The sequence below is a fragment of the Berghia stephanieae genome, chromosome 8 (genome assembly GCF_034508935.2).
Source record: "Berghia stephanieae isolate SIO BIC M18660-M18661 chromosome 8, UCSD_Bste_1.3, whole genome shotgun sequence".
Taxonomy (NCBI): domain Eukaryota; kingdom Metazoa; phylum Mollusca; class Gastropoda; order Nudibranchia; family Aeolidiidae; genus Berghia; species Berghia stephanieae.
The window spans coordinates 3442091-3459670 of NC_088367.1; the positions used below are offsets into that span (position 1 = coordinate 3442091).

The 17580-nt window shown below is 34.9% G+C and overlaps 1 protein-coding gene across 1 annotated transcript; it reads right to left on the bottom strand.

Moving 5' to 3' along the window:
• Positions 1 to 1856: 1856 nt before the first annotated feature.
• On the bottom strand, positions 1857 to 17362 carry LOC144978030 (uncharacterized). The gene is made up of 12 exons (XM_078923506.1): positions 17266 to 17362; positions 15687 to 15793; positions 13052 to 13122; positions 12597 to 12725; positions 11928 to 12027; positions 10997 to 11105; positions 10076 to 10153; positions 9542 to 9648; positions 8033 to 8158; positions 7389 to 7493; positions 4532 to 4776; positions 1857 to 3109 (listed from the first exon to the last, which is right to left on the bottom strand). Exons 2-12 carry the CDS (start codon positions 15757 to 15759, stop codon positions 2969 to 2971), a joined length of 1284 nt encoding a protein of 427 aa, XP_078779632.1. The 5' UTR covers positions 15760 to 15793; positions 17266 to 17362; the 3' UTR covers positions 1857 to 2968.
• Positions 17363 to 17580: the final 218 nt, after the last annotated feature.

The window sequence follows — 17580 nt, forward strand, 5'->3', positions numbered from 1 at the left end:
TATTCACCTGGGTGACGCCAACCTATTACCATAATGGCATGATGGATCACAAATATAGAACAGTCACAATTTTAAACATATATAATAATGCCCTTATAACTATATGGTAATAATAATAATAATAATAATAATAATATTAATAATAATAATATACAACAATAATGGATCAGTCTAAATGCTAGGTGCTCAGGAAGCAGAGAAAAAACATATAGCAAAATAGACATTGAAGTGAATTTGGCTGAAAGGAGTTGAAAAGATCCCCCCCCCCCTCCCCCCAACAAACACACACACACACATATCACTCTCGACACTAATTTTAATTATTTTCATCATTATTTGAGAGTTCCATTCCTTCCAACCTCTACAAATACTCGTTCACATATACACATCTCCTCCTCCTCTTATCCAATCAAATCATCCACCACAGAAGTCACATATTTGAAAGGAACACAGTAACACAGATCAGGAATAACACACTTATTGTTTTTATATCATCACATGTTTTTTGTTTTACGTTTTTAAGGGTTTTAATGAGCTTGCAACACATTTATGTTATATCAGCGCCAGTAAAAAGGAAGAAAATGGGATAGTAAAAAGTTCTGGAATTATAATAATAATAGTACCCAAGAAAAAGAAAGACAAAGAGGAATTAGTTCAAATTAAGGGAACAGATGTAGATTCCAAGAATACACCATCAGTGTACTTAGTATAGCGACATTGTTAACAACAGCACAATCACATTATCTCATTCATCTGTAGTGTTTCATGCATCCTGTTATGTTGATAAAGGTGAAATCTGAAACGTCCACATTATCTGTTTTCGTATATTAAATTGAAGCTTACATTCAATTTCACATTGTTATTTATAACATCAAAACAGTCAAATAAAAAACAATTTATCGGCATTCTTCTTGCAAGAACAAAACAAATTTTAAATCAGAATTTTGTGAAAATATTATATACACACACATATATATATATATATATATATATATATATATATATATATATATGTGTGTGTGTGTGTGTGTGTGTGTGTGGTTGGTGCATGACATAATCGGTCGGAAAGTGAAAATTTTGGATTTGCATCTTCTGAAAGAATATTCTCACCGAAGTATCTTAATCTTTATTTGAAGTTATGGTCAGAAAAATGGGGAAGGTACCCAGCAACTTTTCTCAAATTTCATACTTTTTCAACTTGACTAGTTGTAAAAAATATTTAGAAGTGAAATAAATCTTTGATATTTCCCGAAGATATACAAAAAGGGTTGATTTAATCATTTATGACAAGAACTTATTTTGGATCAACATTGACCTAACAAAAATGGCAATATCTCAGTTCAAACCTTTTCACCATTCGACTGATTTTGTCATTCACTGTAACATATATATATATATATATATATATATATACACACACACACACACATATATATATATATATATATATATATATATATATATATATATATATATATATATATATATATACACACACAATCCAATTCTTCATTCCCAATGTTATTTTGCATATGAAACAAGTCATAATTGAAGAAATACGAAATGATTAAAACTACAGATCATTTTTTTGTTGTTGTTGTTGTCATTTGTCAATATGAAAATATTCCATGCAAAGCATTAAACAGAATCACCCTTAATTCATAGAAAAGGATACATATCCATCTAGCTTCCCCTTCACCATTGCCTTTAAACAATAGATGCTTCCATCTAAAAAAGAACCCCAAAAAATCAACTCACCAATACTGACCAATGTCAACTAGAAGAATTTTTAAAACCTGGTCATCCAGATTTAGATGGGGGAAAAAGCATCCCTATATGACAATTGACTATTTAGATTTTTGTTATGAATTTATATTCTCTCTTGGTGGTGATAAAAAATAATTTTTAAATGTCTGAGCGAGTTTCATATTTTTTACTATAAATTCAAAATTTACCAGCAAAATCACCACAAGACCACTTTGTGTACATGTCGATGCCCAGAGCAGACGACTGAGCACATCCTTAGAGAATGCCAGAACGGGCCCAGTTGCAATGATCATGATCTAAGAGTTCACTCCCCAGATGCTGTGGAGTGGGTTTGGTGTTGGAGCGACAAGCTATGATGATGACTCCGACATAATACCCCTTTGAGCTGATGGGTCACAGATGAACAAACAATGTTTATTATCACATAAAGTAACGTTGCTTGATTTTTTAAATCTTTGAAGATGACGGAAGAATGGCTGAATTCATAAACTCTTCTGATAAAACAGATAAATTCTGGCCTCTAGAAACACTTCAAAGATAATTTTGTTTTTCAAATATTGTTAATATTTATCACAATTACTTCAAGTCAAGTATTTGTAAATATCAAAAACAATCTTCTTGTACCATTAAAAATGAAAATAAAAATATCCGAAATTTATATATCTAAATGTCCTACTTTAAAGCAAGCTTTCGATTATCAGACAACTGCTCAACTTTCATCTTCTGAATTTGAAATGAAATTATTTGATTAAGAGATATGCGTATGATGAAGTAAAAATGATTGAAAATTCCCTGCGACCTAAGAAGAGAATAAGTTCTTCACAAATGTGAAACTAATCGGTAATAACTCAAATATGATATATTAACAAATTTCATAAAACTGAAATAATTACTCTATTTCACACTAAAGCAAGAGGAGAACACCTCTTACTTCATTTATAATTATATAAAACGACAGCTAATAATTGGATCATGAAAATCTTGTTTTATGATTGTTTCAAGATCGCAAAGATTAATCACTGGAATGAATATCATTAAACTTAATCCTACAAATATTATATTCAACACAAATATATTCAGGTTCATATAACTCTCCTAAAATTACTTTTTAAAATGGTCAATAAACCAATGATTAACGTCGGTGATGAAGAGCTGAATAATCTATTTACAACAAATATAAAGGACAGGCAACTCCCTTATGCTAGCGCCAGTTTATCTGGGAGAAATCACCGGTGTTGACTCGCTGTCTAGGACGGTCGCCAAAGATATACCTGTCTCTTTCCTGGATGCTTTCTGATAATGCTTGCATATGACGAGGGATGTCATCGAAGTCAGTTGATTCCTGTTAGAATGAAGACAAAAAAAAAAAACCAATAAAGATACATGTCTTAAAAATAAATCATTATTTTTTAAATTGAGCTTTATATAGCGCAATATCCACTAAATGTGCTCAAACTGCTTTACAAGGGGTCCCTGGCCAACAGCAACATTTAACATGTAGGACGGGACATGACACCTGTTATGTGATATTACAATTTTTCGGACAAAGACAACGCTGTTAACGGCCAGGTACTCATTTTACACCTGAGTATGGTGAGAAAATGTGAGTAAAGAGCATGTTTCAAGGACTCAACTATGTGCTGAGCACAAGACTCGAACCGAAAGCGAGTGTCATACCACTAGACCACATTTCTTCAGTATTGCCATATTCAACTCTCCCTTCATAGACTATATTCAAGACTTTTACTGAAATGTCATGCCAACAAAACATAAAAATTGACTTTTTAAATTCAAAATCTGAAGTGATAGGCACATACTATACACAATTTTGAGCAACAAAACAAGTTTTGAGTTCTTTTAAATAATATAACAAAGATTTTTTCTTCAAATATTGTGATGTACAAAATAAACCTGAAAGAATATTATATAAACCAAAGGCACTGGTTCAAATCAGGAGTATAAGATTCCACGAGAATGTGCCTATTTTGGCATTACCAAAAAGTCCCATCCAGGCACAAGCAAAGGTTCCCACTATGAAGGATACACACAACTGTATACAAAATATAGATTCAAAAATAAAAACGAAAATAGTACATAACAGAGGAGATGATTTAGCAGGAAAAAATATCATCTATTAAAAAAAACGGAACCATACATCCAACTGTCTCCCTCTCAGCTAAGGATCCCTGCAACAAACAATGCTAATCCAGAATAAAGACAAAGAAACATGGAAAAAGAAAACAGATAAAGAGAATTGAAGACATTAGTAATAATGACTATCCATCCACCATGGTAGTTTAAAAGGCCCATCCCAGATTCCTCGCACTTGAAAATAATTTCCAAAACAGGAATACCTTTAAATGACTTATCCGAACCAGCGACCACGTAAATGAAGAAAAAAACAATTGAACATTTATATAGCACAATGTACGTTTAATGTGCTCAAAGCACTTTACAAGGAGTCTCCAGCCAAAAGCAACATTAAACAAGTAGGATGAGACATGAGGCCGGTTAGGCAATATCATATTTATTTTTTTTTAGCAGCGCTGCTAACGACCAGGTACTTTTTAAACACCTGAGTGCGGTGAGAGAATGTGAGTAAATAGCCTTTTCCAAGGACTGAACTATGCACAGCTCAGGACTCAAACCCAGGACCTTCCAATCTGAAGGCAAGTGTCATACCACTAGACCACATAGCCGCACGAAACAAAACAAAACAAAGAACAAAGAACAAAGGAAAAAAAAAAAAGACTAACAAAATTACCTCGTCAATATCATCCTCAACATTTGAGTTGTTTCGGAGATTCCTTGCAGCAACTGGCATCGAGATGGGTAAGGAAGAGGATAGGACATTGCCGCCCATGGCAGAAGGATTGGAGCTTCCCTCCACCAGGGGAATGGTTGCGATATCCCGGCCTCTGGATCGACGGTTGGCCGTCGTCTGAACAACGTTTGAATTGTTTCTGTCCTCCTGCTGCCTCAACCGATGATCAAGACTGGAATAAGAGCCTAGAAGGGGGAAGGGGGGGGGGGGGGGGGGGGGGGGAGATGGTGGTGGAGAAGGAGCAGGTTGATTCAATGTGGGAATAAAATTTAAATTTATATTGAGCTTTATATAGCGCAATATCCACTAAATGTGCTCAAAGCACTTTACAAGGGGTCTCTGGTCAACAGCAACATTTAACATGGAAGACGGGACATGCCGCCTGTTTGGCGATATTACAATTTTTCGGACAAACACAACACTGTTAACGGCCAGGTACTCATTTTATATCTGAGTATGGTGAGAGAAAGTGAGTAAAGAGCTTTTCCAGGGACTCAACTATGCGCCGAGCGCGAGGCTCGAACCCAGGACCTTCCGATCCGAAAGCTAGTGTCATACCACTAGACCACACATTAATTAAACATTATCATTTATATAGACCATGTAGACACCTCTATCAAGTTTCACTACGGTTTCATTATTTCCCCACCACACAGCACTGAACAGGGTATTAACCCTCTCCTTACCAGCCGTTTTCAGGATTTTCCCCAAAACCTCACACCCAATAACACAAAAATAGATTTTTTATAACTCAAACACAATAGCAGTAAGTTCTTGCCATACATAATTTCTTTAGCAAAACATGCTCTACAACACACTGTTCATTTTCTTTAAATTTGATAAGGCTTAAGGTACTAAATAAACTTGAATAAGAAAAATGTTGGTTGTATCGTAACGAATGTAACGATTTTCCTATAGTTGGTAAGGAGAGGGTTAATGAATTTAAACAGAAATTGGTCATTTTTAATGGTAGTGATAACGTCAAATATGATATTACCCCTGAAAACTACAATTTTTTCCAATTTCAAGTAGGCAGGTCTGCATTATGTGATCACATCACCCATAGAAACCAAACTCGTCACTTAATTTTGAACCGTAGAAGTGACAAGGCCTCAGAAAAATCTCCCTCTAACCCCTCCCTAAACACACTCCAGAGCACAATGACACAATGAACGAATGAATGAATGAATGAATATGGCTGTGACGTCTCTATGGATGCTTGCCGTGAATGTGTGCGTTACTTCGTGTTTTGTTTGTTTGTTTGTTGCTTTAGGTCTCTTCCAACACAATTGAGGTTATATGAGAGACCGCTGAAACAAAAAAACAAGCAATCTAACAAAAATAGTACAAATTTCAATCAAAATCATAACCTAAAGATATCATAAGCTAAATTATAAATAACCAAGAACAAACAGGCAGAGGATTTACAGGAAAAAAAATATCCCTGTCAAAAATACAATCACAAACCAAAGAAGCAGGATAGGCTAGTAAAGAGAAGAAACGACATCACTATCGGATCGTACACCCATGCGAACATCATAGGTATACGATTCAAGGGTGATGCTCCCATCCAACCACCCGCCGTTACTTCGTGTGTGTCAGTCTGTTTTTTTAGTATCCAGCTAGTAATTCGTTTCAATAAATTTCTGTCCAGTGCAAGTTTTCTTAGCTTTTGAATGTTATCATGTGTATTAAGGTGCTGAGGTGCAATTGGATGTTTACTTGTGGTGTTGAAATCAGTTCATCGGTTGTTTTTTCTATGACACAACGGAACAACTGAAAAAGGCCTCTACATAACATTATCGCAAGAAAGACATTGGACCGAAAAGCAAAAGGTCCCTCAATTAGAAATGACAATACCATCAAGCCGTCCAGTTGCTTCTCAAGGGCTTTTGTTTGGACGGCTGTTACACCCGTATACTGCGGATGGCCTTCAATGTAAGTTGGAAAGAGCACATATCAAACGAAGAGCTCTACAGTGACCTCGAAGATACAAAAGAGTAGACTGAGACTTGTGGGGCACTGCTGGAGACACAAGGAGGAGATTGCAAGCAATCTTGTGCTATAAGAACCACCTGAGAGAACCACAAGCAGAGGCAGGAAGAATAAATCATACATTGACTGTCTGCTAGATGGACAACACCCGGGAGCTGCGTACGCTTATGGAGGACAGGACAGAATGGCGAAGACTTGTGGTTACCCCAAGGGGCGGCCTAAGTGGTTTTTTTGGGGGGGTTTTTTTAAGGGTTTTACGGCGCTTGAAACACATTTAGGTCATATCAGCGCCAGTAAAAAGGAAGAAAATGGGATAGTAAAAAGTTCTGGAATTACAATTAAAGCATCCAAGAATAAGGCAGACAAAGGAGAATTGGTTCAAATAGGGAACAGATGTAGATTCCAAGAGCACACTATCAGTGTACTTAGTTTGAGATCATCTAAAAGTCTCATCCAGACACAAGCACAGGTCCCAACTAAGAGGAATACACTCAAATGTTTTACAAACCATATATAATACATAAACAAAACAATACAGTGCAGAACAGAAAGATGATTTACAAGTAAAAAAATATCATCTCCCAAAAACTAACTATACATTTGACTGTTTCCCTCCCAGCCAGGGCCATGCGGCAGGACAAAACCAAGTAATCTCATTCCAAGACAAAGACAGAAATCATGTTGGAAAACATGTATAGGAGGATTGAGGACACAGCAAGTACCTCCCTGCCCACTATGGGATGTCAGGATCCCCACCCAGCCTAAGTAAGAGAGTAATACCATCAACAACACATTACCCTACCCGATGATCTGCTCTGCCGTGGACTGTTATTCAACCTGGGACTAGCAGGGCTGTTGTCATTCTCAACGTCCAAAGACGTTTCAAAGTCATCCATGGCAAACACGTCTAAAGGAAAAATAATATTGTCAATATTTAGACTAAATACTAGATCAATGAAAAGATTTATTTTTTGGGTTTTTTCTTTTTATACTGTGTGATCTAGATTCAGATATTTAAATGATTAATGCAATAGATTTCATTCTGCTATTAAATAATAATAATAATAATAATAATAACAATAATAATAATTTCTATTACGCCTCTTTTCACCAAATGTGCTTGGAAGCGCTATACAAAGACAGATATATATATATATATATATATATATATATATATATATATATATATATATATATATATATATATATATATATATATACACACACACTCATGTGATCATATATATCACACACAGGAAACTGAAAGGAAGTAATCTGTCTTCAAAGAGGCTTTAAAGGAGGACAGGGAATTGCAGTGTCTGGCATCTGCTGAAAGTGCAATTCCACACAGAAGGAGGAGAATGCACGAAAGAAAATTTGACTTAGGAATCATAAGTTTTACTTATAAAATAGGAGATGCAAAGAATAACCTGGTGTAATTCTTACCATCTGGACTCAAATCTCGACTGTCCCTACTCCTGCGATGACTTGACCCACTGGACAAAGGTCGACTGTGTCTCTTCTCAGACATCATCTCGGCAACACCCGCACTTCTCGTTTGGCTTACGGGAGCTGAATGTAGAGAAAAATAGCATTAATACTCTTGTTTATTCCAGTTCAACATGGCTGATATCTGCGTTATCCTTGTGCTCGGGTACTCTTTTACAAGAACCTCATGTCCAAAAGACACGAGACTTTCACAGGGCTGCCAATACGCTTCAACAGTCGTAACGTCACTTCCCTCGTAATGATGCATGGTAACTTAGTAACACTGGCTCTAAACTATCGAAACAATGGCCGACGCCCGTATGAAATTTTTCCCAGACGAGCATAAAATAATATCCAGAAGAAAAAAAAAAAAAAAATCTGATCATGTTTTGACTTTTAAACATTCTGATCACAAGACATATGAAGAATAAAAAGTACCGATTTTCTTTGTTTAGAACCAGGATGGCCGTCATTGCTGGGCGACGTGACATCAGACTATTGAATCCAATTAAGGAAGCAAAAATTTATGCAACCAAATGGACAGATCCCCTTCGGAGTGCTACCTCCATTAAAAAGACATTATGTACTTCAAAATTTTTTTTTAAATCGAGCTTTTATATAATGCAATATCCACTAAATGTGCTCAAAGTGCTTTACAAGGGACAGCAACATTTAACAGTTAGGACAAGACATGACGCCCATAAGGCGATATTATAATTATTTTCAAACTAGAATTAGATATTCCAAAACTATAGGTGACTCCTGTAGTATACTGGAACATAATATTGTGGGAGTGATCGTGAGTTATTATTGCTAGTGAGTAGCACTCTCTATCAATAAAGCTAATGGGTAAACCTTCAGAGCCACCAGGCCCATGCAGCCGTGGGTTTATCCCAGTTTCTGTAGCTTGAAAAAAACTGGACAATAGCAATCGCTTGCTACCCTTTGGATAGGATGCTAGTCTATCGCAAAGTACTTTCCATCAGATCTAACAGACCTAGCTACGGACGCAATCACTGCTGGGTCAGAAAAAAAAATCTTGACTGAACCTTTGATCGATCTCGGACCCCTTTTCTTGTAATGCGAGTGCTCTATCAACTCACTCACTCACTATCCAGCGTCGTCCTCATTGACGTTGGCTGCCTGCACTTGGTGATGACAAAAGTCCAACCATTCTCTTCGTCTGTTGACGGTATCATATAATTCTCTAACATTCATCTCTGTCTATTCTAGGATGTTTTTGTTTTTTTTATATAACTAGACCTAGGTCTTCCCCTTCTTCGTGTGCCCTCCATTTTCCCCTGCATCACATCTTTCATCAGCGTGCATGGGCTTCGTCATAATATGTCCGAAAAAAACTGAGTTTTCTCCTATATCAACTAGAACCCCCATAAAGCTAATGGGTTCTGTGGTAAATTTTAAAAAACAACAAAAAAAAAAAAAAAAAAACGACAAAAAGGACTTTACCATGTTGTCTCCTCATGTGTATTGGACTAGAATTCTGTTCTCCAGAGGTAGAATGTTTCGGGCTGACATTGTTACTATTCGGGTCTTCCAAAGAACTGAAAAGGAGACTGTAAATAAAATAAAACATAATTTAATAATCAATGAATGAAAAAGAAAAAATAATAATAATCCAAAATGTAGCTATACCAAACAGATGATCCAAATTTCTAAATAAGCCTATATAATGTCAATTTAAGCTGACTGGCATATTTTTAATAATGCCTTTCAGAAATCGTGTTTCGTCCTACACGACATTGAAAAGCATTCAGTGAATATTATGCTATACAAAAACTCACTTTTTTCCTCATTAAATAATACAAATGATAATAATAATAATAATAATAATAACAATAATAATAATAATAATAATAATAATAATAATAATAATAATAGTAGCAACAATAATAATAATAATAATCATCATCAGTATAATCATAATAAAAAAAAATAATAATAACAGCATGAGGAATAAAATGAAAAACAAAGACGGCTAACCTGGTTAATTTCGTCTTTTCCCCCTGACACTTCTCCCTCAAGGAATCAAACTTGGCTCTTTGCTCTTCTTCGTATTTCCTGAAAACAAACAAAATTGGAAACGAAAAGTAAACAATAATTATAAGCTAGTTTGTTTGTTTTGTTTTTTTTTAGGGGGGGGGGGAAAGGGTTGGGTTTTTTAAAAATGAGATTGAGGGGCAGTTGTTTGTTTTTTTACACAGATTCTATTACAATAATATAATACTTTTGCACATCAAAATTCTATACATTGTTTTAATTCCGCTCAATTTGCAACTCCTTAGTCACATATCGAATGCCTTTATTTTTTTTTGTTTACTTTCCAAGATTTTTCTACAGAGAGAACCTAAAAAAATATCTGTCGTCTATCGGGAATTTAGTAATGTATTTATTGTTTTTTTGTTGTTAGCTGAAGAAGGGTTTTGAGCCCGAAACATCCCATGTGTTTGGTATTTTGTTCTTTTTTTTTAAAGCTGTTACATTCATTTTTTGTTTATTACTTTTTACAGTCCGCAACTTCCAGCATCCTAGTATCATTTTGACCTATAATGCGTAACACATGTTTTGTTTTAATCCCCATACTGTGGACATTTGATTAAATTTGTCACTTGTCATCTCAAGCTGGCTCTATGACTGATGTCAAAATTGAATCCATAGCGGCCAACTGCTTTAAAGGTTTAAGTAAATACCAAACAAACTCTATGCTTTCATTAAAAAAAAATAATAATAAAATAATAATAATAATAATAATAATAATAGATGTTCTGGTTTGTTTTGATTTTTATTTAATGAAAATTCTAAGAAAAAAACAAAACAAATTAATTAAAATATTTATCATTATGAGTTGAAAAAGTAAAATTGGATACAAAATAGAAATGTCAAAACTGACTGGGACTAACCGACCTTATTCTTCGTTCCATCGCGTCCTCTTCCCTCCTCAGAAACCCTGATAATACCGTTTGGAGTTCCCCCAGCTGCTTCTGCATCGAGTCATATGATTGGCTTTCCATGTCTGAAATGCAAATGTTCAATTAAAGAAAAAAAATAATAATTTAAGTCAATCATATTGTCAAAATCAAACTCAGGTACAGACACTCATTTGATATTTTGAGTCGGCCAAGACACCTCTGAAAATACTTAGGAATTCTCATGAAAATACTCAAGTGCTTTTGCAAACTGTGTTCTTATTCAGTGTTTCTACCTCTCCTTAATCAGTGCTGATGGTGTCAAAAACTTAAAAGGGAGGTAAATTTTGAATGATTGCCTGATTAAGCCCCATTTTTACAGCATCCCCCCCCCCCTCCCTCCCCCCCACCACACACGCACACACATTTTTAGAGCAATTGAGATGATAAACTATCACTGATACTCTAGCTAACTTCAAGAGAGTGGGAAACTGCATCTATTTGTTCCACCACAGATAAAATATCTTACTGCCAGTACAGCTGATTGAGGGAGATATAACTTTTTAAAAAAGAGGAAATTCCTCCCCTGACTCAAAAATCGCAGATTTCCGGGGATCTGAGGAAAACCATCAGCAGTGCTTAATACAAACCAGTCGACTAAGACTGAATATAACCGTCGATGAGGCATACCCGCCCCAAGTTTACCACCAGCACACAGATCTGTATCAGATTATTTTTTACTGTTGGTTAGAGACCATGTAAAAAGCACTTTTGAGCACTTTAACATTAAGTGGATATTGCACTGTATAAATGCTCACGTTATTTAGGGAGAGGGGGATTATTTAAGCCTGGGAGAAAAGAAAAAAAAAAATGACTGAAAAAAAATAGCTATTCCTTAATAATAAACAAAAGCATCACATGACACCAACCTGCAGTCGTGCATTTTTCATCTGGCTGGTTTAGGAGCAGCCCGAAAGCAGGAGAAAAGTCTTCGCTTTGACGCATGTTGTCTATTGCCGACTTCCCCTTCTGAAAAATGATTTAGAAAAAAAGGGTCTTTGAAAAATTATACTACCAAAAGAAATATTGACATGTACTGTTTCCTTTCATTTGTCGATGATAACCAACAAAATTTTAATTGCAGTTAACATCTGACCACGTAGTAAACAAAAAAAACCCCAAAACACACAGCTATATGTCTTCAATTCTGCTTTTGCCTGTATCTCATGCAACATCAATGATTCATTCATCAATTTTAGAATGCTAATATATTATGATTAATGAAACTAGTTATTTCCAGTAATTTGGTACATACAAATAAAATCCCTAAAAATATGCAGTTTCAGCATAATTAGAAACGGTTGCTTCAACAACGAACTAACAAAACGTGACGCATCTTAAATTTGAAGACAAGTTTTAATATAATCTAAAATTTACCATAAACAGGAAGCACGACATTCACTGTCCACTTCCAAATCTGCTTTTATAATCATCTTCTACTTTAGTAACAGAATTCCTAATCGTCTGCCTGTTTTTATAAAAGTCTAAATCGGTCTTCAACGACAGATGGACTGAATGTAGACGATTTACAAACAAACCTTCATGCTGGTGCTGACTGCCACAATGTCAGCATCTTGGTCCACAGCGTGGGTAGGTCTTTTGCAAAGGACACATACATACACCGTCCAAGGGCCAGTTTTCGTACGGTGCACTAGGCATTTCTGGCTCTACAAGATCCAATAATGAGATAAAAATGATGACAATATTTTAACAAGACGGGACTACAATATATCTGAAGATAAAAAAAGGCTAAAAATCACTGGATTAAAGTCTTAAGTTTGTAAATCCCTTTTTAAAGTAAAATTAAAAAAAAAAAAAAAACAAAACAAAACTGGCACAATTAGATGAGCATATCAACGATGTCATTCTTGAACTGTAAAAAAAAATAAATAAAAGAATGGGGGGAAGGGGGTCACCAATCTTGACTGCATCTAGGAGGATATATCTCGGGTTATTTACTCAACAACAATTATTATAACCATTTGTCACTCACACATTGGAATCCCTGGTCAACAAGTTCCACCAATTCGATATCAGAACCCAAGGGACAAGATGCAAGATTCTCTGAGCAAAAAAATTGAAAAGAACAGTGGTTTATATGAATGCAGTCATATATATATATGTATATATATATATATATATATATATATACAGTCCACTCCGGATAATCGCAACACCTTGAGATCATCGAAAATGTGATTTAACGAAGTTGAGTTTCCAGTCCACTATTGTAACATTTCCTCTCCTAAGAGCTCTTCATTTGATAGCTCTCCTGTCTTTTTTTTTCTGTTATGCGATATCATTGCTCTATTTAGGGGAAGCCATGGGTTTTCTTAGTCTTCATGTTTGTTTGTTTTTTTTTTCCCAAGCTGCTGCATCTTTGGTCGATTTCAGATAAAATGATAGGACGCTGTTTTAACCACCGCTTGTTGTAAGTTTTTTTTTTAGCAATTTTGATTTGATCACTTATCAGTTTCATATCATATGGTAAACTCAAACCAGTTGTTGTAAATATTGTTCTTAGTCTACCAAAGACTGAGCAATTCAATTGAAACAAAAACCACATGGCAGCCCTGTATAGAATTTGACAAGCAAAAGAAGCTTTGATGCCAGATGACATATTCAGATTAGATTTAACTTTCACTCTTTTGTAAGAGTCAAAGAGATGAGCCGTGATGAGAGAGAATAAGCTCTCACCAAACCCATTGGTCACAATGCACAGTTATCAATCCCAAAACAAAGGATATTGCTCAGTCTCTCTTCACAACTGTCATTGTTTACCTGTTGTCTGAACCCATAGGTCACAATGCACAGTTGTCAATCCCATAACAAGGATATCGCTCAGTCTCTCTTTACAACTGTCATTGTCTACCTGTTGTCTAGACTATGCCCAGGCCTCCTATCTAATGGTCTCAGATGACCGCACAATCCCATACTGCAAAGCCCCACCCTTTTTTGTCTCTAATAGAGTGGTGACACACTACTGTAACATTAAACCTCACCCACTCTCGATTCTTCAACATGTCATAATTTCACCCAAGATGAAAGCTAATCATGAGATTTTGTTCGATTGATTTCTTGAAGTTGCCAAATGCTGAGGTCGAAAATTTGTTGCAATTAACCAGTGACTTTTATATAGAATTAATTCCGTTTTGATTAACTGAAAGCTGTGATTAACCAAGTTGCAATTATCTGGAGTGGACAGTAGTAGGTTTGTTTGTTTTTTGGGTTTTTTTTTCTTTTGACTTTCAACTGCATTAAATTGGAAATAATATATATACTGCAGACAATTTGCATTTTCAAATGATAACAAAGCAACTGACTGATAACAAGTTTAAATTGCAGTATTTATATATATTAAAAAAAAAAAATATTAGTCACAGTATTGTATCATAAGTTGTTGCAAATAGAGTAATGTGGCCGATGCCCTCTCTGGCAAATAATTATATCTGTGACCTTAGCCTAATCTAACATTGAATATGGCATAAATTCTCCAATAAGTTGTTTCAATAAAATGTATAAAAACAGCCACAGGCAAATAAAATAGCATTCCCTGTAAATTAAATGTCATTAGATCTCATATATATAATACTGTTCAGGAAAGAGTATTAATCTTATTCATTCTAAAGATATAATTTTTGTTGAGGAACTCTCACATTTAAACATTCCACAAATCTTTCAGTTCATAATCTAAAGAAAAGTGATAATTTTAGTACATTATATCAGTAATATCAGAAAAACTGATGGAGACAATAGATTTTGCTATTGTTTCAACTATTCTCAGAAATAGTTGATTTCAATGAGTTTCCATGAGAATCCATACAAAATGTGACCAAATTCGACAATACAATATAATGCCAGGTTGATTTTGATGCGAGAAATTTAATCTATTGTATAAAATATGAGACAGCGTAAATTTTTTAAAACATTTTTTTTTTAAATTTGGGATAATCATTTTAACCAAAACTATAACTTCACAATTTTGGTAATTTTAAATTCAAATTCATTTTTTCGGCTTATCTAAATTATCCAACTTCTTACCACTTTGTGACAATAAGACGTATATTCCATCTTTAGTTACAGCATTTGAAAACAGTGGGTTTTTTTTTTAAGTCAAATAAAAATAAATGGAGGGAAAAAAACAAACCTCGAGCTGTTATATAGTGTAATATCCACTAAACGCGCTCAAAGCGCTTTACAAAGGATCCCTGACCAACAGCAACTTGCTCGTTCACTGTGCCACCACTAATCGAGTCCGACAACGCTGTTAACAGCCAGACACTGGTTTTACACCTAAATATGGTGAGAGAATGTGAGTAAAGTGCCTTTTCCAAGGACTCAACTATGTGCCAAGCAAGGCTCAAACCCAGGACCTTTCAATCCGAAAGCAAGTGTCATACCACAAGTCCACACAGCCTTCGGAAAATGTTACTCTAATTTAACTTAGAATAAAAGAAAGAAAAAAATTTGTGTAGACTCAGCCTTTGAAACAGGTGACAAAATAAATGCGTTGGCTAGAAAAATAAGAGAAAATGACACAGCTTCCAAATTAACTGTAAATTTGGTGAGGTAGACGACAGCGTATCAGAAATTCCCTTTCTTTAATTTTTCTCTTTTTTTTTACAAACCTGGATGTAAATGGTGCGAGGGAGGCTCTGCAAATAGTTGAATATTCAGGCAGTGACAAGAATAGACGACCATGGTTATAAACAACAGAGGGCAATTTTGATCCAATCTGTAGTGAATCGAAAATGAAATGAAATACAGCTTTATATTAAAATGGAAATTTCCTTTTAATAAGGATACCTATATAATAGTAAATAGTAAATAGTAGTAAATAGTAAATAATGAATTTATATAGCACCTAAACATCCACATTAATCGTGCTCTGCGGCGCTTTACATAATAAAAAAAAAAAAAATTTACTAAATGTATAATCATCTAGATCAAAAGAAAGGGGGGGGGGGGGGATTATTAATATAGAAATATAGTAATATATAAATTAAATGGTTTATAGTCATTATGTCAGATAGAGAGAAAACAAACCCCAAAAAATTGAATGTTGATATTTTGGTTTTCTTTGTTTTGATTCTAGAATACATTTCCTAAATAAAGAATTTAATAAAATAAAAACCAGATTGATATAGCACAAAATCCACTAAAAATGCTCAAATCGCTGTACATGGAATCCCAAGCTAACAGCAACATTTAACATAAAACAGGACAAGACATAAGGCCTGTTATAATTATCATTTTTTATCTGAATTAGACAATGCGGTACTCATTTTACATCTGAATACAGTGAGAGATGTGAGTAAGGAGCCTTTTCCAAGGACTCAATTATGTGCCGCTAAGAGCAGGACTTAAAGGGTGGTTGGAAAATATACCATGGGTTTATAACAAACTGAATTCGGTTAAAAATCGACACGGAAAATTGACACAGAGAGAGAGAGAGAGAGAGAGAGAGAGAGAGAGAGAGAGAGAGAGAGAGAGAGAGAGAGAGAGAGAGAGAGAGAGAGAGAGAGAGAGAGAGAGAGAGAGATAACTGAAAGTCTGAGGTCAACAAATATTAATGCTTAAATTTAAATTTAAACTTAAACTTTAAGTTTAAGGCTGAATCCTAACCTCTGCAACAACACTAAGCTACTTAGGCTAAGGCAAGGGATACTTCTTCTATCTAGACTAGACCAAGTCCAAGCTGTGTATAGCATAACTAATAACAGGAAGCGTAAAAAGTAAAAAAAATAGACACACAATTCCAAGTCTATGGTATGTATATTCAAATTCTATGATTAATTTGAGTATGTGACTCGAAACATGTAAGGGGGTTGGGGGGGGGGGGGGGTCGTTGAGAATGGCACACTGATGCAATAGTTCATAGACAAGTGCATGCAATGGAGAGAATAATTATCATAATGATTTTTGCAAAAAGATGCTATCTATCTAGAATAGAATTCCCACATCCCGAACAGTCTTGCAAGTACCTCTATCGGATACCTGAGCTCTAACTCTAAACCACAACACAGAAATCTCCAAGTCCAAGACTGGTCAGCTGAGTTTTGTTGACATTTTCGAGTATTCTAATGTTTCGGGTAAAATCAAACAAATGAAGCCTAAGATCTTTATAATGAAGGAGTTACGATCATTTTCAGAAACACCTGAGTGATTGATTGTTTCATGCAAGTAAATTTAAAAAACCTGACTCACCTAATTTTACTTTCCAAGTCTTGTCTTTCGAAGGCCAATGTAAAAATTTCCGTCAAGACCGGACTCGATTCGTGGTGGCACGATGAACGAGCATTGAGCGAAATCTCGGTCAGTGGTCATGTGACTGGGTTGAGGTCGCAACCCCTGGCAAGTCGCAACCTCTGACCCGCTTAATTTGGGTCACTCGTCAAAAACATTTTTCCATTATTTTGTTTTTAAATTATTATTATTATTATTATTTTATTATTATTATTATTATTATTATTATTATTATTATTATTATTATTATTATTATTATTATTATTATTATTATTA

Bases quoted from the DNA above. Each gene is read 5' to 3' on its own strand.
- LOC144978030 (XM_078923506.1), bottom strand. From the start codon at position 15,759: ATGGTCGTCTATTCTTGTCACTGCCTGAATATTCAACTATTTGCAGAG. The intron at 11,106-11,927 runs GTTGGTGTCATG...TTTGCATTTCAG, and splicing joins TGAAAAATGCACGACTGCAG to ACATGGAAAGCCAATCATAT. The intron at 9,649-10,075 runs GTTAGCCGTCTT...TTTTATTTACAG, and splicing joins GAAAAGACGAAATTAACCAG to TCTCCTTTTCAGTTCTTTGG.